The sequence below is a fragment of the Condylostylus longicornis genome, unplaced genomic scaffold (assembly GCF_029603195.1).
Source record: "Condylostylus longicornis isolate FDR11 unplaced genomic scaffold, ASM2960319v2 ptg000010l, whole genome shotgun sequence".
NCBI lineage: Eukaryota > Metazoa > Arthropoda > Insecta > Diptera > Dolichopodidae > Condylostylus > Condylostylus longicornis.
In genome coordinates this window covers 11,151,292-11,174,933 of record NW_026577979.1, presented here as the reverse complement: position 1 = coordinate 11,174,933, position 23,642 = coordinate 11,151,292, and the positions used below count along the sequence as shown (strand labels likewise).

The 23,642-nt window shown below is 24.4% G+C and overlaps 4 protein-coding genes across 4 annotated transcripts; 2 read left to right on the top strand and 2 right to left on the bottom strand.

Annotated features, from left to right (window-relative positions):
• Window positions 1–279: 279 nt before the first annotated feature.
• LOC129618807 (uncharacterized) lies at window positions 280–1,520 on the bottom strand. Its single transcript, XM_055533815.1, has 4 exons — window positions 1,386–1,520; window positions 1,160–1,334; window positions 948–1,089; window positions 280–744 (listed from the first exon to the last, which is right to left on the bottom strand). The coding sequence occupies exons 1-4, from the start codon at window positions 1,507–1,509 to the stop codon at window positions 589–591; spliced, it is 597 nt and encodes a 198-aa protein (XP_055389790.1). The 5' UTR covers window positions 1,510–1,520; the 3' UTR covers window positions 280–588.
• Window positions 1,521–1,849: 329 nt separating this feature from the next.
• On the bottom strand, window positions 1,850–3,413 carry LOC129618805 (uncharacterized). Its single transcript, XM_055533814.1, has 2 exons — window positions 2,470–3,413; window positions 1,850–2,417 (listed from the first exon to the last, which is right to left on the bottom strand). The coding sequence occupies exons 1-2, from the start codon at window positions 3,312–3,314 to the stop codon at window positions 1,853–1,855; spliced, it is 1,410 nt and encodes a 469-aa protein (XP_055389789.1). The 5' UTR covers window positions 3,315–3,413; the 3' UTR covers window positions 1,850–1,852.
• Window positions 3,414–4,516: 1,103 nt separating this feature from the next.
• LOC129618845 (gamma-tubulin complex component 5) lies at window positions 4,517–8,571 on the top strand. Its single transcript, XM_055533867.1, has 10 exons — window positions 4,517–4,686; window positions 4,750–5,181; window positions 5,240–5,704; window positions 5,760–6,084; window positions 6,143–6,329; window positions 6,381–7,239; window positions 7,304–7,441; window positions 7,505–7,601; window positions 7,723–8,298; window positions 8,363–8,571. Exons 1-10 carry the CDS (start codon window positions 4,609–4,611, stop codon window positions 8,404–8,406), a joined length of 3,201 nt encoding a protein of 1,066 aa, XP_055389842.1. The 5' UTR covers window positions 4,517–4,608; the 3' UTR covers window positions 8,407–8,571.
• A 1,499-nt stretch (window positions 8,572–10,070) lies between these two features.
• On the top strand, window positions 10,071–12,746 carry LOC129618898 (doublesex- and mab-3-related transcription factor 1). The gene is made up of 2 exons (XM_055533925.1): window positions 10,071–10,355; window positions 12,717–12,746. The coding sequence occupies exons 1-2, from the start codon at window positions 10,071–10,073 to the stop codon at window positions 12,744–12,746; spliced, it is 315 nt and encodes a 104-aa protein (XP_055389900.1).
• The last annotated feature ends 10,896 nt before the right edge of the window (window positions 12,747–23,642 follow it).

The following is a 23,642-nucleotide window of genomic DNA, read 5'->3' as shown; positions in this document are numbered from 1 at the left end:
GATGGACATATGTAACAGTGAATTGGATCAAGGATGTTTGGGCTGATTATAAGTCTTTAGTTTAATTCATAATGTATAATATGGTGTAAGCAGAAATATTGTAGATAAAACTATTAATTTTATTAATATTAAGTTTTTTATCAGAACTAATATAGAAGAGCTCAAATTAAAGTATTTTAAGTTTTTACGTATATATATTTATTATTTATAGTATTTTTTTATATTTAAATTTAAGAAAATATTTAAACTTCATATTTTATGTTACAAATCATTGTGTTTCCATTATTGGAATATATTTAAAAGCTATTTATCAAAAACCTCCTAAAAAAGTTATTTTTAATTAAAATTTATGGTGCTAAAACGAAATTTAAGTTTGGAAATATTTCAATTAAAATTATATATATGTATGTAAGTACAACAATTATAAAACCTATACTTATACCTTAATATAAAAACTAATGATATATGTTACCTGTAAAACGAAATTTAAAATTGGATTACGGAGTTCGATTGTTTCCAATCGAGTACTGCTAAAATGGTTTTTAGCAGTAAATACAAATATTATTTATAATTCAAAGTTTTTTAAAATTAGTTTTCTTTTGGGAAATCATTTACTAATGCATTGATTCTGATAATATTTGCTTCCATTATTTTCAAAAAATTCGATAAGAGTTTTATGTTCTCATCATGCAAATTTCCCAATCCCAATAATTCTGATCGCTTTGGCACCCAACGATAAATGAACTGCAAAACAAAAAATTTAAAAATGTAAAACTAGTTTTAAATTTCAGAATTATTCAAATTCAATACAAATACAAATTGCAAGATATAATTTAATATCAATAATTATTTTTCTGTAAAAATTATTCTATTTCTTTATTCTATTTTCTTTATTTAAACAACTTTAATTTAATATTTTTGAACAGCTTTCATTTAATATTACTTACAGTTACAGTTTGTTTGACGATAATTCCATGATGCTGCTTTAATGTTCTTTCGTATGCATCTTTTAAATGGTCTCTTAAATTTTCAGAAGTTGTTGCATCATTTAGGATGTTTTTGAAGAATATGAATATTAAATTTAGTGCTCTATAATATTATTAACATCATAGTCATAACCAAATATTGTTATTTTAATTAAGTATATGGGATATGTTACCTCTTTAACCATGTGACAGCCTCTACCGAACCATTACTACCACCATCTAAATCCACTTTAATCATACGATCTATAAAACCAAATTTTTTCGGATCCTTTTCGTAAATTATGTTTAGCTTCTTAATATTGCCGCGCATGTCACTTGTAACGGGAGTAAACAGTCTTCCAAATGTTTCTAAATTCGAAAAAAAAATTATTAAAGAAATTAAAATTGAAATCATTTTACCTATGATTTGGACAATTTCTTCAGCTGCGGCCAAAAAAGCAATCGTTTCGATTTCATTATTTTCTTCAATTATTGGGAATCCCTTCAATTCTTTAAAACAGACTATTGCTCTATTATTTTCCATTGTTATTAAAATTGTTATAGGTTAATGTAATTTTTAAATTTATAAAATTTTTTTGATATTTACATTCAGCTAATACTTTCACACTACATGTAATATCTTATCACTTCATTTGCTACTGATAATATTTAGTATTATCAAATTTTGTATGTTGTATAAATATTATTTTTTGAAGTTCAATAATCATAGCACAAAAATAATTAGCTTTAAAATTGTTGTTTTTTATGTTAACGTTTTGGTGTGTTTGTAATATAATTATAGTTAAAACATCTATTCAGTGCATATAACAATTCTAAATACATATATAATTATGTATGCATAAAATTTATGCTTCAGCGTTTTTATTTCACTCAAACAGTTTTAAATCACCATTTTCTGTTATAACAAAAATGTTATATCTTTCTAATTTAGTAAAGTGTTCAGGAACTTCAAATTCTTTGTGTTTCCTATTCAATAACTCATAAAATTGAATCACTAAACCGTTGACTTTCTCACGAATTTCAATTAAAACTAAATTAAATTTGGAAGATTTTATGATACTTTTCATAAAAGTAATTTCACTTTTTTCATCTGACTCGTTTTGTAAATTAAACCACTTATGATGTGCTAATATAATACTGCAGTTCTTGGAGAAATATGTACAATCACCACCGCCTTTTTGCTCATGATAATTTTCCAAAAATTTATTTTCACCTTTTTTGATTTTAGTTAATCTTTGATCTTTAACACTTTCAGTTTGCACTATTCTATCAGGCAAATTTTCTGTGAAATCTTCATTTACGAAAGCAAGATTTACATAGTCAAAACCATTACCCATAATTCCTTCTTTAGTGTGTCCTAAATCAAAGCAATGCCCAATTTCATGAGCTATTGCACCCAGCGTTGTTGCAAAACAGCCGCCATATGTTCTCCTAAAAGTAAAAAATTAACAACTATACTTTTATAAGTTAGGCAAATTTATACCTGTAGTTGCTTTCATCTAACTGTGTACTTAAATCAATTTTTTTATAATTTTTAAAACAATCAATAATTTCTTCAAAGGTTGTTGGCCAAGAATAAAAATATCCTGACCCAAACAAGGCCAAGCCTCCACCACCAAGTGCTGGATTTGCTCGTGTGTTCTTTTTTATATTTTCATATGAAGTATCCCCACTTAAGTCTTTCCCGTTGTAACGGGTACAAGCAAGAAAAGCCACAAACTTGATTTTTGAATCTTCTCCCAAATTAGAATTAATTATTTCAAATGCTAAATCATTCCACAGAGTATTCTCGTCAGACTCAAGAGCTTTTTCTACTGATTGCTTGCTATGAAATATCAGACACTTTGACTTTAATGAAAAAGTTTTTCTTAAGTTATTTGTTAAACCACTTTCAAGCAATTTTTCTGCAAAAAGACATTGCACAATCTTTAGGTTGAGTTCAATAATTTTACAAGCCTCTACTGGGCTATTAGGTTTTTCATCTTCAGTTTGAAAATGTCCGTCGTGGTTTTGATGAATAATGTAGAGAGGTTGAATGTGATAAATCGAATTAGATGGTTCAAAAAATAAATTTAATCTCTGAGACGCACTGCAATAATTTATTATATATTGATTTTGACCACATTCCAGTTGTATTAAAAATTTGAAATTATTGCAATTTTTCACTAACGTGTATTGATATATTTTATTTTTTTTAATATCTTGAAGTGTAATAATATTACAGTGACATATCTTTTCAACGAAACCTTTAACTAATAACAGTTCGTGGCAAATGACCTCATTGTCTTTTAAAGTTGTTAAATAAATTAAATGACGTGATTGGCACATATTTTAATTTAACTTTGTAAGGTTTGGCAATCTAACAGCACCAAAAAATTTGGAGATAAAATTTATATAAATATTTGAAATGAAAGTTTAAAAAAAAAGAGGTGACAATTAAACATCAGGTGTTAGAGAAATTTAGTGAATCGGTTGTTTTCAAAAATTAAAGCCAGTGTATTTCAAAATTACAATATTGCACTATGAAGGTGTTTGCCAAATAAGAATCTTTCTTACTTTCTAAGTTCTTTATTTACACATATGACAAAATCTCATATTAAATTTGAATAAATTAAATTAAATCTACGACAAAAATCTGATATGTTTCAATTTAATTATACGTTAACTATAATGCAATTTAAAAATTATAATGCCACGAAAGGACCAAAATTATTAAATTTTGACAGCTGATTTTTAATAATCAAATTATAAATCAGCTGACTGCGGTTACAATCTTTAACAAATAATTAATTGTCGACATTTTTACTTTTAAAAAATTGGACAATAGAGTCTGATGAGAACAGAGTAATTTCTATTATTGTTAGACTAAGTTTGGTAGCAAATAATAGAAAGTTCAATCAAGAAAAACATTTACGCACTGTTGCAATAATTGCAATTTCAATTATCGTCGAAATTGCATTCAGTTTTTCTAACAGAATTGTCTAATAAAAATATGTGTAACATATATTTTTTCCTTGTTTTCTGTTTTGCTTTAAACTTACCCGTATTTTTCGTTGAACTTTTTAAAATCTAATTGGGTATTTTATGAATTTCTTTTCGAGAATCGAAAATTTTTTTTAAAAATTTTTGTTTTTGTAAAACTTAAAAGTGTAAAAATATAACTATTTATTACGAATATAACAAGAAAATTTAAAGAAAAATTTTAGGCAGAAACTTTTTGGTTGAATAAGAAATAATTCATATTCTCCGTTCTTTTTCTGCTCTTCAAATTAAAGGTTGATTTTCACCCGAAGTTCGGATTTTCAGATCAAGTTATTTGTCAATCTAAAATTTTAATTTTGCTGTATAACATTTTATAGAACAGTTTTAACAGCAGTGTGAAAACACAGGGTTTTTATTTTATATACACAGTACTTATGCTAAAAGAAAGGTACTAACAGGTTTTTTGTGTGACTATTGTGAATTAAATGTTTGAAAGCTACTGTATTTTGAAGATATGTAATTTGTTTTGAAAATTTGATATTAAAAAAAATTAAAAAGCTAAAATGCGAAAGTAAATTAATATGGAATCTTTTAATTGTAAGCTGATTGATTTCTAAATATTTCATCAAATAGTTCTAAAATGTCAGCTTCTGATCAAAGGCAACAAATTATTTTCGAAAATATACCAAAACTGATAGAAAATCTTACACATTTTGAGGTTTGCATGTTTTTTTATAATTTTAACGACAATTTTTGTCCAACCATCTGTTGTTTTTTTTAGAGAAAAGAAGAAAATTATAAGCGGTGTGAAGAATTTGCTAATTATATATTAAAAAATCATCGCTATTTAAGTGTAAATAGTCATGAAGTCAAAAGAAAAATTGAAGGAATGCATGAAAAATTTCGAGTCAACAATTACAAAGTATATGGTGATCACCTTCAAAAACTGATTGACGGAATTATTAACCATCCCCTTTGCAAGAAACATTATGAAGTAGATGTTGGTTGGTCAATGATTGATTTTCTATTTAATTTATCATATAACCCGGTTGGAGCTCTACGTGAAAATAGAGATAAAATATCTTTGGAAATTCGAAAAGATTACGATGAAGAACAAAATAAAGAGCAACAATACTGGGTTGACATTTTAAAGGAAGATTTAATACCAGTGGATCATATACAGCATGCAAGAAGTTCAGATTCGGAATTAAGCGTAAGAAAAATATTGGAATAATATATCAAAAACTGAAATTTACGTTTTCAATTTTTAGGAATGGTCAGATTCTGATACTGAATTGTCGTCGCACAGCAAGAGTGTTGAAAGCACGAGTAAAACAGAAGAAGTAATTAAATTTAAATCTCCCATTGAAATTATTCCAGGGGTGCAATTGAAACCTCCCGAAAAAGCAAAAAATTATGTTTTATTCAATGGAAATAAAAATAAAAATTGGTTGTTTCAAAATTGTCAGAATTCGTGGTGGACAAATTTTAAATCGGAGTATCAAATCAATAGTAACTTGGAAAACGCAAACTTTGCGCAACTATGGAACCGATATATTGCAGAAAGTTCTAATAACTTTATAAAGTTGGAAATAATTTCAACAGAAAGTGAATATCGGCTGATGAGAGAAATTCTGTGGATGCTGTATTGTCCACAAACTTGTAAATTTTTTCTTGTTGATGAAAGTGGTCACATTCTAGTTAGGAAAAATGTTACAATTCCCAGTGTGACGGTAGTAAGTAATTTTGTGTATTAGTTAAATATAACTATTAATAGCTTATATATGGTAGGATGGATTGAAATTATTTCTTCAATTTTCTTTCATACCAACTATGCAGCGGCAATTAAATTTGCGGACGTTTATTAAACTGATTTACAGTCATAAATCTAATTTGCCGCCTAAAACCTATGAATGTTATGCTTCTTGTTTAAGTGATTTATTGGAACCATTTTATGAAAAGATTTTGCAAATTGAGCAATATGTTAAAGACCAATTACCAGCAAGTATCGTGACAATTATTCAAATAAGAAATCAATTGGATAAAGTTTTTGATTATTTGGAAAAAATATATAAAATTCACGAAAAAGTTATTTTAGATTTCAATAAATATCCAGGTAAAAATATTTTGGAACCACACATATTATCAAAAATTTGAATCAAATTTTTTTAAAGCACATATCGCATCTGCTCATTTATTATCTTGCCTGCTTAATGCTTTTCGAGTATCACATGATTTAGAGACATCAAACTTAGCTATTACCCTATTTATGTACAGCTGCAGAACTTTTTGTGATATTATGAACACTTTGTGGAGTGAAGGAATATTAGACGATTGGCGGAAAGAATTTGTTGTAGAAAAGTTGTGCCATTAGTTTGATTCGAAACAAATTTTTATTTTCTTTTTTTGTAGATATAATGATGAAAAAGAAAATCTCAGCGTTCGATTATTTGAAAAATGCAAAGAATTGTCATTTTATGTTCCAAAAAACATATCGGATCTAATAAAGGAAAGTGCTTTTATCAAGTTAATTATTAATCACGCTATAGAGGCAGGTTACACATTGAATTTTTTATATGAAATTGATAAAATTAGCTACTTAAGGAGTGCTAGTAATTTTGATGATAATTTATTCGATCACTTTTTTAATGATGTTATGTCTTCTGTGAAGAATTTTAAAATAGCGATAAATGAAATTACTAAAGAAACAAATATTTTAGGTAGTTCTTTAAGTAATATTAATTTAAATCAAGAAGATGCTTGTTCTTCAAATTGTGATGAGGACAAGAGTGTAATGAATAAAAGTAATATTTTATCTAAAGAAACTTGCAAAGCTATATGTCAGTACGAGTTAGAAAAAAATGACCAAGATGACGGTGCTAATTTAGCTGAAAAACTTTCGAATAGAAATTTTCTAGCACAGTGTGCTCCAACTACTGATGAGTTTTTATTAATGGCTTTTTCATGTAATTTTAATTTAAGCTCAACAGAAAAGAAATCGGAATCAGATTGCTTAGATAAATTTAAGAAAACTTATAAGTTATATGAAAAACTAAACGATACTTCACACATAACAATACCTCTAGAGGAGATTATTTTAAGCTCAATTTCGAAAATTCTTTCATATCGCATTTCATTTACTAATAGCTTTGTTATGAAAATGTATCGCGAAGATTTTAAAATTGGAAAACATTTGCAAAATATTAGGCAAGTTTTGTTATTAGAAGCTGGAGATTTAATGCAATTTTTTTATCAAAAAATATTTTCTGATGTAAGTTGATTATATTTTTATTCTTCAAAAAGATGTTTAATGTGGAGTAATTTTATTCAAATAGATTGAAAACGAGAAGTTGTGGGCAAATCCGTTCACATTGACTGTTCAACTTGATGATATTTTAACAGCAAAATTTCCAGAATTATCGCTACTTTTCAAAGTTGATATAAATTCAGCATTTAAATGCAAAACGACTAAGGTGAAGTATTTAAGAGGAATATCAATCATCAATTGTATAATTGTGTTTTCAAAACATTAATAGGTTATTGACGCTGTTGATGAAATAATCATTGCATATAATGTGCGAAAGGAATTGAAAAACATTATAACTGATGAGATTATGAAATATTACAATGATGGTAAACAAATGCTACAAATTCTTTTAATAACTTAATTTAATTTAGAAACCATCATTTTTTTAACTAGATTTTTTTTAGCTTTAAATTCATGAAATACATTAAATTCTTCTCTTGTTTTCAGTTTTTCATTTTTTATTAAAAATAAAGTGGTCAATTTGGACATTAGAAAATCTGAGATTTGCAAGGGTTCATAAAAATCGTTTACCATATGCTACATTTCGTTTGATAGATTTAAATATGCGACAGTTGGAGCAGCTACGTTTATGGATGATGTATAGTTTACATTGCATACAGTCGCACATAATGACGGCCGTTTTACACGCTATGGGAAATCAATTAGATGAAAAAATTAATAATTGTGCGAATTTAGCTGAACTGAAATGTATTCATAAATCTTATGTAAAGACAATCTACGAGCAATGTCTATTGTCATCACACTTCGAAACCGTGAAAGCTGGTGTAGAACAATTATTTAATTTAACTTACGTTGTTAGAGAACAATGGAAGATATGTGTACAAAATTTAGATCAAAATTATTACAGCGATGATGAATTGGATGGTAGTCAACATAACGAACTTGTTAGTCAAAAGGATATGATTGATGATATTAAATCAATTGAAGGGACATATGTTAAATGTCATTCATATTTAGCTAAAAGTCTAAATAATGAAGTTTATTGGAATCAAAAAGAATTTTGTAAGTAGCTATGTTTTAAAATCGCAATTAAAATTTAATATTCCATATTTTAATGTTTTTATAGTAACGCCATTACTTGCCGCATTTCAAAGCAGTCTACCTTGTTGATCGAATTTTTAAGTTTAAAATGTAGAAACGAAGGCGAAAAATCGTTAGCATTGTTGCAAAAGAACAAAAATATAGTAATATTTGTTTGAAATTAAATTTTGCAATTAAATTTTAATAAATTAATTGTTTTTCTTTTTGTTTTTGTTAATAAATAACTAATTTCTTACCCTATTGACTATATGTTTTTTTCTGCTTATTTTAAAACTAGGTTTTTTAAAAGACAAATTTATGTAAGTAGTACAGATGCACTCTTTTTTGATTTATTAATTTAATTAATAAAGTCTTGGAAAAATGTTTCTAAGATTTAAGCAGGATCAATTTCAGAAATCGAATGAAGATAAAAATTGAAAAACAAAAATCTAAGAAGTTGAATATTTAAATGAATATGTTTAATGTTAACAGGAATTCTCGTAATTATTATTAGTTATATAACAATTAAATTGAAGCCCTATACATTAATTTTAATTCAATCACCGAAAATCAAAATGTAAAACATGGCGGGAATTAAATTAAATTTTAACAAATAATTTTATTAAGTGGTTTAATGTCAAAATTAATAAGTGGGTTAATATTAAAAATATATAAAACATAAGAACTTTTAAATTTATCATTTAACTCGAAATTTTCAAAATGAAAAATTTTTAATATTAAAACTTGCTCCTCCTACTAAACGATCTCAGCAGCCAATGAATAAAGACCAAACACATGATGAAAAGACTGAAATTCTACTGTGCTCTTTAATATGTTTTCACAAGTTTAAATCTATTTTTAGAATATCGGAAATTTTTGAAACAAAATATATAAAAGAAGAATTTTTGACTTATATTTTCAGTAGATTAATATTATTCAAATCTTATTTACGTTCTGCTGATTGTAAAACGCGATATTAAACATAAAGAATTTACAATTGTTTCGGTTTTTTTAATAACTGGAAAATTATAATAACACAAATTGCGAATGCTGTTAAGCTTCAAATTCGTTAGCTATTTAGTCATTTTAGATGATTTAAAGGATTTTACAAACTTATATAGTTATTATTGAGGCCATAAAAAAATTAAAAAAAAATATAACAAATGTTGTGATTAGATTAGTGAATAATTAAGTAATTAATCTTTGTATCAATTTCAAATGTTTTAACATTGTAACCTAATAATTTTGAGAATTATTTCTGTTTAATGATTAAAATGCTTAACAAATATCTAAGACATTAAATTGGGCCTAATATACTATTGATGCAAAGTATAAAAAAAGAAGTTTATGTAGATTTTACCGATGAGAGAGAAAATTTAATAATTTGTATATAATGAATGCCGAAAAAAAATTGAGTGTCTTTCTAAAAAATAGTGATCAGTGATTTGATGAATAAGATTTTCTCTGTGTTTGAAAAAAATTAAGCTTATATTTTGCGATTTCTATTTTAATATTTTTTCTATAAGATTACGTAGTATGTTGTATTAAATTTTTCTTCCCTATTTTCTCAAATGAAATAATATGCGAATAAACTTTTGATTATTTTCATTAATATATCAATGTCAATTAGTATAGTGCCATATATTGCACCACTATTTCAGCAGTTAATAAATTAAGAATAATCAATTAAACAAAATAACTCTACAAGTCAATCATTTAACATAATAACGATCAATATATTACACAACAATAATATGAATCAAATAACATCATCAACTAAAGAAAGGCGTTTACTTCGAACACCAAAATGTGCTAGATGTCGTAATCATGGAGTTATATCCTGTTTAAAAGGACATAAAAAATTATGCCGATGGAGGGAATGTCAGTGTCCACAATGTCAATTAGTTGTTGAAAGACAAAGAGTAATGGCAGCTCAAGTTGCTTTGAGAAGACAACAATCAGCCGATAATAATTCATTGAAGAATGGACAGGAAGATGAAACTGATTTAACATCAAAAATGAATAAACAAACTTTAACTGCATTTATAGAACAAAAGAAAATTTACCAAAAACATTTGAAAAATTTACAACAATCAACAATGAATAAAACTAACAAAGAAGGTAATTAACTTTATCAATAAATTGACAATCAAAATAATAATACTATATATTTCTACATATTTTAAACGTTCTTTTATTAACAAAAAAGTTGCATTATTGGTTAATTTTTTTGGTTCGCCCATTATTATTATCAAAACTTCGCAAACACTTTAGATTATAGTTTTCTTAAATTTAACTCTTAATCAATCTATTTTAATCTCTTATATCAAAATTACTTACCAACATATCTCAGTCAAAAATACCATTTCCGCTTGATCCATCGCGAGAATCCTGACTGCTCTATTTGAAATGCTGATGTTTTGCATTTTGAAAGTTTATTCGCAATTTCATTCAGAAACTTTCAATAGTTATATATTTCATTATTTTGTCAGTTTTAGACGACTAGTATCTCCTTACATATTTTTATGATATTTTAACTTACTTTTGCAAATATCGCATTATAAATACAAATTACTCTATATTTTATACTTTACTTATAAACATTATTTATACACGCAAGATTAAGCGTCTTAGATAACTTGCAACTTACAAAATTTGAGACTTATTTACCAGAATAAATTTTGAATGTATCCGAAATTTTTTTATATTACCTTTAGCAATATCTATGCAATTACCTGTAGCAATATTTGGTTTTATATGATAAATATATATATATATATATCATATAAAACCAGATTTTCTTTATAAATAAATTTTAATTCACATATTATTTTATTAATTCTCAGATTTTAACTCCAATTTTCTTTTTGTTTTATTTTTTGAGGTCCTCACTAGAATCTAGGGCAAATAACATCATATAGTTTTTTCGTTTTATTAAAAACAAAATTTTAAATTTTAATTTGGATTACTAAAATAATTAAGAAAGACCCATCCGTTAAATAACCGATAAAATTGAAATATTATATTTAAATTGACAAGATAGTAGCATAAAAATTTTTCGATTGAATGCATCGGTTAATATTTGAAGAAAAAATTATCTGAAACCAATTTTCTTCTCTTTCTTGAAAAAAAAAATTTAGTGAATTGTTTAAGAGTTTTTTAGCGGGTGTTAATAGTAATTCGAGTACAAATCGAATTTGTCGGTGTTTTTTTAAGAAGTTGTTTTTCTTTTTCTCAATATTCTGTTATTAACATGAGTAAATTAGATTTACATATTTGTTTTTTATCTTAAAATTATCATGTTATAAAATGCATCTGCGTAAGGATGCATGGGAAAATAAGATACAGACAATAAAATACATATACATATGTTGTTTATACATATAACATGTACCTACATAAATTCTTATTTAAAGTTCTTCATTATATATAGGTGTACACACAAGATTCCGAACTTTAACAGAACAGAATGGACTGGACAATATTTCAATGATCCTTTTTTGAAAAAACCACAGTAGGCTCTTTTGCCGATAGAACAATAGTAATTATTTATTTTGTTTCGATTAAAAATTTATTGAACTTGATTTACATACGATAAGGTTATTATTAAAGAAAATTTAATTGTTATAAAAATTACGAGTATAGGTACACGACAAATCAAATTTTAATTGATAATCGAATATCCTCATTTTATCCTTTCACTTTATCAAAAATACTCTTCACAAATAATTAGAGTTCATTTTTCTTCCACTCAGTTTTCATTTTAAGTGACTGCAATTTTTATATATTCACTTAAATTTACTGAAAAATTATTAAAACTAAAAAAATTATTCAGTTGGAAATTATGTGATATGTTTACGAGATATTTATTCCCTTTTACCTGATTCTATGATAGTATGAGACATAGATTGAGCCACCTAAATGAATTATTTTTTAGTATATTCAAAATACCTATGTATATAATTTACAATTTTAAAATTTAATTGGATATCTCCAGATTTGTATCTATAGAGTTGTCATCTTGAGCTGCCGGAGTCTGCAGATTAGTATAATTTATTTAGTTTCATTGCCAAATTTGTATCAATATTACCTCAAAATGTATATCTACACTACGTTAGAATATAAACTTTTATATAGGCTTATTTTCTCAATATGTACTTTGATTTAGATGGTATACGAGTAATTGGTTTCAATTGCGTCTCGGGTACATTCATTTTGCTTTTGTATGAGTTATTTGAGTTTTATGAGTATATAGATACTAGTTTTACTTAGAGGTTTTCATATCAACCATTCAATTATGCAACGCATCTTTAAAGTTCTTCAAAATTTTCTTAAATCTTATTAAAATAAAACTATAAAACTAAGCTAATTTTTGCTATATTTTTAAATTTAAACTGTAGACTGTTATTAAAGAGGAATTTAGACATTAATTTTCGATAAAAAAATTTACAAAAATTTAACAAATAAAAATATTTCAATTTTCATTTAATCTCTACAATCAATATGATTTTATTTTCAATTACTTTACAATTAAATGTCTATAGAAGAAAGAAGAAAAATATTAAATGTAGTAAGATAAACAGTATGTTAGTTTATTTGTGTGTGTATATACGTGCAAGCACATACATAGGAACCTATTTTTACTTTCACTTTTATTTGTTTTCTTTTTGTTATTGGGTTTATAAGGACAGCAATTAAAATTTTGTAAATGGAGACATTCTGTCTGCTTCTAAAATTTCTCTAAAAAAATTTTTCTTGTCCTTAAATATTTTTTTCATTTTCTGTTTTTATGAAAATATTTTTGTTATTCGTATACATAATACAAAATTGTTTCATGCTGTGAAATCTTAAAATTATAAAACTCTTGTACAAACAAGAGCATATAGTGTAGAAAACTAACAGAGTTTGGTGTGTATCTAAACTCTTATACTCTTATAATTATGTGTATTAAAATTAGAATAGATCAACAATTTTTTGAATGTTGTATATTTTGACAATCTTAGGGTACACATACGGACATTGAATAGATTTATTTTTAGCAAATGATATGTTTATTTTGCTTAGATTTTGTTGTGATTGTAAAAATTGCTTGATATTACAAAGAAAGGATACCGTAATTGTAAATAAATGTATAAATTAAATTTGGAATTTTTACAAAGACAAAAAATGTGAAAACATTTTGATTGTAAATAAAATCATTGGAAGTAATTAACAGTTTTTCCATTGCCCTTAAAATTTTTGAAATTATTATTAAATTTTTTAAATCACTCATATACTCGTAAAATGTATGTAGATTTCAAAATAAAGAAAATATTATTTGATTTAGGTTAATATAGAAAAAATATTTTCAATCCTTTTCTTTCTAAATTCTAAATTTTATTTTATATCAAGTATATAAATCGTTAGATTTATAAAGTTTAGATTCTCTGAAGTTATTATGAACGTCTATAACTTATATAACACATAATTTCTTGTTTGATTTTTAAACCAATTTCGTTCTTAATTTAATTAAAGCAGAAAATTAACCAAAAAAAAAAAAATAAGAAAAACTAGAGGAAATTTCAAAACTCCCTAATTAAATTGCATTTTTCATATTTTCTTTAAAGAAATTTGATTCCTTCAAAATGAAATTTTAGAAAAAAAGATTTTTTTTCTAACTTAAAAATGTAGCAAATGAATAAATATTAATTTTTCATTCTATATAGTAACAATTTTGTTATCCTAAGAAAACAATCAAATATCCTTTTTTCTCTCTCAGTTCATTGAAATTTAATATGAAGCACATGTTAATCGTTGGTGCACAATATTCAGCATTCTCATAAATATAGTGCTAGAATGCGTTCTTATATTGAGTATTTTACAGTCTAATAGAGCTTCCAAAAATTACTTATCCCACCTTCAAATTACAATATGCCACTTATAAAGGAATAATTTAAGTATATAACAGAATAACACCTAAAAACATCGACATATTGCTGTGCATCCCATTTTGTTTTTTAGTAATTTTTATTTAAAATTTCATTTTTATTTTCAAATTTAAATCTCATTCAAGAAATATCCTAGAGAATTATGTATGTATATTATGTATGTTTGGTTTTACATACTCATATATACTTCCTTTTTTGATATCTCATTTTATTTTTTATAAAAACAAAAGGATTTTTATGTTACTTGTACTGGATGTTCCGAAATCGATGTTTTTTTTTAAATGCTTCTGTATTTTTTTAGTATTGTACTATTTATCGAATGTAAATGTTAATGTTCAAATAGTATTTTCTTTAATATGCAGCAGAAAAAATTCAATTAAATTTCCTTAGCTTTAAATTTAAAGAATTTAAGTGGAAAATGTTATTAATTTTGTTTATAACATTTTCCACATAAATTGTGTGTTAAAAAATTATTTTCTCGTATTTTTCTGGTTTGAAAATTAATATATTGCCATCAGATTTGTTAAATTAATTTAAATTCAATTAATTAATGATATCGCCTATAATCCAGCTTAGACTATAGCTGCCGAATACCGAATTTGTGTAAAAACTTTTCGTGGTAAAGTTTATAAAATATAAAATATTATATAGATTTCAAAATATTACATACTTGTAGGTTATAACATTTTCATAGTAAATTTGGTATAATGTATGTTTTAGTTTTCGATTTATTGCTTGTAAATCATATTAAGAATAAGAGATTCATTGGTTGGTCCGCTAAACGACGAGCTGATGTATTTTGAATTCTCTTTATTTTTAGTACAGCTTATTTTCTCTCTCTCAAAAGAAGAACCAACTTCAATTTTACATAAGTATACTGAACTACTACAATTACATATATAATTCCTGTCAAAAAAGTAATAAATGGATCATAACAAAAAAAAAAAAAACGATCACCTTTTTCCAAACGAACCAATGAACAATCAAGAAAAAAAATAGTTTTACTTTAAATAGCACAGCTCCAAAACGACGAACTAATGAATCCTGCTTAACTGCGAATTATTTCACTAAAAATGTGAACTAAATTTAAACCAACCAAATAATACGGAACACTCAGTGGTTTATAAAATTTCTTGTATTTGTACAGTGTAAATGACATTGGTATAAAACAAGTTTAAAGAATTTTTTTCTTTCTGGTGCCTTTACGTCTGGCATAAAATTAAATTTTGTTCTTAGTATAATATATAAATAAATATTCCGTATTTTTACTTTTATATCTATATATCTTCTTCTATGTGTGTATATCGAATTTGTTTACATAAATATAGAGGGATTTAAATGCTATTATCCTGGAAATCTTATGTAGAAGGCGAAATACCTTTACTTTATATATGTTTATTTTGATTTTTTTTGTGTGTTTGCAAAAAAATTTTTATACTTACTTTGGTACAATTTGGGTTTCTGTCCATAAAATTTTCAAGTGTTGTATATATGAATTTGAACCCTATATATATGAATTCATTCATATTATTGAATTTTAAAGTTTAATTTTATAGTTGTTTCTTTTTTTTTTACGTTTTTACCTAAAAAAACGAAACCAAAAAAAAAAAAAATTAAAAAAAAATATGGAAAAGGACATGTGTATCAGTGCTTAAAAATATTTGGATAAAAAAATTATAATCTTATTTTAATATGATTTTTAAATTAAGGAAAAAGGAATGATTCTCTTTTTGTTCGCTTTCCAGGATTACTTTTGTATACTGCATATAGAGTTTCCTTTTATTTCTAATCGATATTACTGGGACTAGTATAGTTTCATTTACATTAGAAGGTCGTAAAACAAATTTATGGTAAAAATTTTTAAAATCCTATATTTTAATTTATTGTGTAGTTATTTAAAATATCTTAAAATAAAATTTAGATTTTTTAATTTAATTACTTTCTAGAATAAAATTGTTGAGCCCCGTAAATTAAAGAATAAATGTTACTATTTGAAATATTATAATATGTATGGGCTTATGGGGATTACGTATTGATTTCGAGAATAAATTGCTGTATTATAATTAAATTAAATTATGCTTCCCATACTTTAAAGATTTACTTTACCATTACCATTTTGGGCAATTTAAATAAATAAAATTATGCTAATATAATAGACAAATTTTCTAACTATTAGTCGGAAATTCAACTTGATCAACTACTGCACATAATATGTACATATTTATTGACTATTATTAATTTAAAATTCTCATTTTATTATGTGATCCACAATTCGCTAATTTAATATTAGTGGTGCGGTTATTTAGACCTGATCTGTTTAATAGGGGCCACCAAATTATTATTTTTTATATATTTCAAACATTTTTGTCTAATTTTATGTTATAATTAATAATTTAATAAATAATTTTAATTTCATAATAAATTTTTTGTTCGATCTCTTAATTAAAATGTTCAAATAGGCAATATTATTTTTTGTTTAAAATTAAAAAATATTTAAAATTTATTTAGAAGGAGCATAGGGCTAGTGCATGATTTCTGATGTACTAGTTTCATAGCGTCATAGAGTTTAACTAGGTAGGTAACTAATCTGCCGTAGTTTTATTTATATTAATTATTTGAGGTTATTAATATTTACTGTTTATTTTTCTTAGTTTTTTTTTAATATGGAATATTACGAATATTTGAAAATTACTTGTATAATATTTATTAGTATTGTATATTAAGTTATAACAATATTGAATATAATTTTTATAGTGACCTGACCGGGGTTTGAACCCGAAACCTTTCGGTTAAAGGACCGGTGCCATAACCACTGCACCAATGGTCAGATAAATAAAGGTCATTCGTTTTAAAATACATGAGTATATAATATTACTTCTAATACATATGTACTTTTTATTTATTTAATTTACTTTACCATTTCGTAATTAATTTACTTTTTTTTATATTATGTCTTGAGGATACATATGTATATAGTAGTTATATGTATTAATTAATTATACTATAAGAAAAATTTAAGAATTTCAAGCATTTCAAAGTAACAATGTCGAAATTTAATTGTTTTTATACTCATGAAGATAAGGTAACAATAAGAACTGTTACTAACTAAAAACTGATACTAACTGAATAGAGTAGAAATCCAATAGCAAGAATAATTTAGACCAAGACCCGCACCTCCAAATTTTGTATATCATATTTTAGTTTTAAGATAATTTTCAAATAAAATTTAATTTTAAATTCAAAAAATTTAGATTTTGCTACCTAATTATTAAATTTTGCGGATAAAAATTTTAAGGTCAAACTTGTGTTAACTCACATAGTTAATTGGGTCGGCAATCGCTCCATCTACCATACGCAATTTTTTACATCATCTGAAATTCTAAAGTAATTTTCTGAAATTTTCAAAAATTTTTGCGGAATTTCATAACACAGAATTCGATTAACAGTAATTTAAAATTTTTTGTATAGAAAATTATTTACCAAAAATTAATTTCAATATTCTTTTCATACTTGTAAGAAAACGGATTGCAAAAAAAAAAAATTTTTTTTCGTACTATTCATATTAAGTAAAAATGATTGTCGGAAATTTTTTTTTTCTTATTGTTTTTGCATTACTGTCTATTCGCCTTCATTATTATGTATATATATTTGCATCTTAGAGTAATTATTTATTAAAATATTTTACTATATAGCTAGCCAATAGTAATTTCTTCTAACTATATAAACAGCAGATGTTTCCGAAATGTATGTACTTATTTGAAAAAAAAGAAAACAAAAGAAAAATCAAAATAAATTTTTAATTTTCTATCTAAAAATATTGGTATTTTATCTTTCAGACACATACTCTTATGCATGTGTATAAATGTTACTATAATATTTTTTAAAAGCAGCATATCTATTCGTGTATGAATGAGGAAGCTATCCTATATACTCGTAATAATAGAATATGAAAAACTGCATAAAAATAGAAAAACAAACTATTCTTCAGAAGATTGAACAGAAAGAGTGCTGATGTATAGTGTTGAGCTGAAATTTTCAAGATCTAGCACTCTTTTAGGTTATATGAGGTTTCTACTTATATTTATTAAAATGTACGTATCTTCTTCACATTTTAATGCTAATATGCAATATGATAATACTTGTAAGAAAACTTATATTTGTATATAAATTTGTGTATCTATGTGAAATACATTTGTAAATAGATTTTTTGAAAATTGTTAATATTCAAAATATGTATAACAGTTCTCGACGAAATTTATAAGATTTTTCATTTGCATGTGCAAGTGTATGTAATGTGTTTATTGTTTTTAATATTCATTTTTATTCCAAGTAAAAATTACTTTGGAAAAGCAGAATATTTTATTAAATTTTCATATGAAGTTATTCATGTAAATATTATGTATATAGTATATATTATGTGTATATAGATTTTTAGGATATTTAAGATATTTAAAAAAAATTTTTAATTTAAATTTAATTTTTCGTTGTGAATTGTAATATTAAAAGCTAAAATTTTGTATAGTTACAGTGCTACAAGAGCGTAGGTGAAAATCTTAAAATTTGTATTTAAAAATAATAAGAATATTAGATTTTTATACAATTATATTGTTGTTTTGAAATTGTAATAGTTGCTGAAATTTAATCTGTTTTGGAAGAAAATTTTGTCTATTGTAAAGTATTATAAAATATAAATTGTCTATGATTCAACATTTCAATTATAACAATTAGTTAAAACGTTAGTATATTACTGCATTCATGAGATAGATAAGCAACAACATTTCCCTCAGAGTTGGGAGTTGGGAAGGGATGTACTCTTTACAAATTTGATTTAGACAAATTTAAGAAAAAAATTGGCCAGGTTTTGTATTAATAGACCTAAATTTTAAAGTTGATAAAAATAAAAAATTAGATTTAGAATTCAAAATTAGATTTTTATAACAATTATAAATGAGACAAGTACAAAAGAGAAAAATTGATCATGGAGCCAATTTGGAAATTCCTGCAATTGGTCCAAGTTTGTCTAATTGCCTATAACTTGTTATAAAAAATCAGAAATCAAATTCAGTAAGGAATTTTGTCAAGGTGGGATGAAAGGGACGTTTTTATTTGACATGTTTTTTTATTCTGAATGAAAATTCTTGTGTATGTACAGGGTGATTCAGTAAAAATCTTAATACAGAAAAATTTTTTGATCGTAAAATATTTTTTGACATTTACGGATTTAAATTAGAGCTTAAGAAAGTGGTCAAAATTCTATAAAAAAAAATATTTTAAAGTTTTTTCAGAAACTGTTTGTTTGAAGCTTCTATCTTTTTTGGAAGGGAAATTATAAGCAAACCGTGGGCAAGTAGAAATTTCGTAAAAATTCGTTAAAATAATTGTGTCTTGGAAACCGTTTTTGGTACCCTAAATAGTGATATATAATATTCTACTCTTAACTGAATCACCCTGTATATGTATATTATTATCACAGGGATCAATTTGCTTTCTTATTAACTAAAGGTACGGATATCTTAAACAGATTTAATTTTAGTTAACAGTTGAATGAAAATATTTTAATTTTATTAAAATTCATTGAGAATTGTGACAGCGCCTAGTAGCCTTTAAGATAACCAAACATTTGCTATGTGTCAAATAATTGCAAATTGTGATTAATTTTAACCTCTTGTTATTGTTTTCTTTGTATATTGGGAACTAAAATTTTTATTTATAAATAATCAGAATTCAATTATTGTTTCAATTATTGTTTATTGATTTTATAATTTGAAATCTTTAAAATGACAATATAAAATAAGTTTATTTTATTAATTAAAAGAAGTGAAAATAAAAGGAAAAAAAAATGTTTTTAAAAATGCTTTTTATATTTTAAAAATAAAATCAAAATAATTGTTTTTTGATTTTTAACTAATCATTCATGTATCCAATTATTTGCTATTAACAATAATTAATTTATGGTTAATGAATTCTCTGTCGCCTTCCTATTTCCCTTGCTATAATCCAAAGTAGAAATAACAAAATTTCGAATACGAGAAAATTTATATTTTAGGAAATAAAAAATTTAATAAAATTGAAAATTATTTTATTATGTTTTCTTTAATGAAATTACAAACAAATTAAATTTTTTTTTATTGGATAAAAATTTGGGAAATGGAAAATAATCTTAGTATAGAAATTTAAATACAAAACACAGCAAAAAACAAAAATATTCTTAATCATTTTGCGGGGCTCAATAAAAATTTTTAATATTCTTTTTTGTTAATATTTTTTTTTCATTCTTAAAAATATCGAATTTCCTAAAAAAACAAACAAAAGAAATGTGAAGAAATGAGGGAAATTGTTACGAAAATTAAGTTTTAAAAATTTTTTCCTCATTTTATTGTTTATTTATTGAAAAAAGTACAAATATCATGATTATTTATTTATTTAAGAAAATAAGAATAATTGTATATACAAAAAGAATAATTGAATTAAATTTGCTATTCGCCTAAGTGAACTCGAAAGTGTAGTAGGGGGAAAAAAAATTGAATTCAATGATGAGAGGCGAAAGTGCTCCTTAGTGGTTATTCAAATCTTAAAGAAAATTCATTTTTTTTATGATTTACGGTATGATTGAATGAAAGCAAAGTGTTGAACTCTTTATAACACTTTATAACTTTAATAATTTTATTTTTTTTAGGTTATTAAGTACTTTTGAATAATTTTTAACTTTTAACATAGGCAAGTTGATTTTTGTCATATAAATTTATTAATGCAATGATCAAAGTAATAAAGAAATAAATTGATTCAGATGGTAAATGTCAATTGGGTCTTTATTAATCAAATATTTAGAGTAGTTTTAAATTAAAATTCATTGTATAACTTGCCTATATAATTGCTCTTACAAAATTTGCGATGACAATTATTTTCAGAAATCGACACACATTTCCTAATTTAATTCTTTAATTTTCATTTTATTTATTATTTCTAAATATTTTTAGAGTTGACAAACCGATACATTAAAATGTTAAGGTAGACATGTTCTCCATGTTAACGATAATAGAAGTATAGGAGTGTAAGAAGAGATATATGTCATTTAATAGCATAAAAACACCCCGAATGCGTACCACTAATATTTGCGTACGTGTGCAATTTATTTTCTATTTGTTATTTGATTTCTCTTCTTATTAAATGAAATTTTTCAATTAATTTAATAATACTATAAATAATTTTATATTTTTATATTTTATATTAATTTAATTTCTTTAATCGTTTTATAGATTACAAATATCATCAATTATTTCGATCACCATTATTGGATCGTATAAGAAAACGTAAAGCATTTGCTGATCGTGAATTAGATAATCCAGAAATTGATGCCAATTATCTTTCGCAGCAATTGAATGCATTAACAGCTTTAAATCAATTCTATGGATTTTATAATAGGACTACTAATGACAAAATATCAATGACAGCTTCAGATGAACAACATCCTTTAAATTTAAAAAATGTCATTTTTAATAATGAAAATTGTGTTAAAACAGCAGGAACTATACAAAATCAATCAGATATGATTTATAGTAACATTCACAATAAAATAGAATTACCAAATTTTACGAAATTTGAAACAAATCCAACATCTCTGTCATTATCATCAATAACAACATCTTCAACAATATCTAATCAAAATAATTTACAAGAAAAATTTAAATTGACTGAAAGTGTTGCCAATACAAATTACAATAATCATAAAACAAATTTAAGCAATATTCAATCAAATTATATTTTAAATGATTATTTATTAATGAAAAAGTATTCAAATGATATTGTAGCCTCAACTAGAACTACAACAACAGAAAATTCATCAATTATAGTTAACAAATATGATAAAATATCAATCTTAAATCCTTTTTCATATTTACTAAACAAATCTTATACAAACGAATATTACGAAAGTGATTTAAAATCATTGGATCAGGAAAGTAATATGAAAATTTCATTAGACGACAACAATAATGACAATGAAGATGATGATGATGATATTAGTGATAATGAAATTATTGAAATTGATGATAATGATGTTGATAAAAATAATCATAATTCTTTTATTAGTGATGAAAGTCATTATCAAGAGCATCAAGAATATGAAAATAATGATGAAAATGGTTATAATTTTGATGATAATAACTTAATGAAAACGGAAGGTATTAATAATAATATGAATAGCCAAACAGATCTAAATGATGTAATGATGACAATGATGATGGCTAAATCTAAAGAAAGTTATTGTAATAATATGAAATTGTCACCTGTTAATGACAACATAAAACGAAATAATAATAATTTAATTGAAAATGAAAATGAAGTACCTTTCACTTGTAATGTGAATCAATTAAAAATCAATAATAGCAATAATTTTCAAAACATTTATAATAGTAGTAATAATAGCAGTAGCAATAATAGAAATTGTAATAAAATAATTAAAAATGATAATGAAATATCATCACCTCTCTTGATGTCAAAAAAATGCATAAAAAATCCAAAAATATCCTTTTCAATAGAATCAATAATTGGAGTAAAATAATTGAATTTTCATTTTCATTATGATTTTACAATAATAATATTATTTTATATATAATATTACTGTTTGTATACTTACTGTTTAAATGTGTTTGTATATATATAATATTACTGTTTTAATTATGTAACACTGGTAATTTATAAAAATATTTTTTTTTAGATCAAATACAATACTTATAGTTTATTGGATTTTCTTTCTAATTAAAAATTTATTTTAATTGTTCTAATTTTGATTTCATAGGTCAAACACTCATAATTCAAGTTATATAAAATTTCTATTTAGTTATGAGCGCTAAGGGGTCCACTAGCGCTCTTGAAATAATTTCTCACGCTGATTTCGCAACACAATTTCCACGGTAAAATATGTATACTTAAATTCATCGGGAATAAACAAAATAATTTTAAGGTTATTTTTTAAATATTAAATATTTGTTTTTAAGGCTATTTGTCAAATAGAATTCGAAAATCGCAAAAGTTTTCATTACAGTAAATTTTCAAAAATTGTTTTTACATAATATTTATTCAAAAAATTTTTGCCTCTTTGGGAGTTATACTCTTCAACCGTAGTGCGATTAATTTATAATATTTTTATAAATATACATAAATTGAACAACGCAACATTATTAATAGGACAATCAATACAGCCGAGGTATGAATAAGTTTAATAAGTAGATTTAAAATGCACATACTTTAAGTAAAGTAAAATTAAAATAGTAAATGAATACAGTATTATTATACATATTGCCCAGTAATATAAAAATATAAATATGTAATAATGTTTTTTAAATTGTGTCCACATATTGTTCAATTAGATATCTCTAATATTTTCATTACTTTTTAATA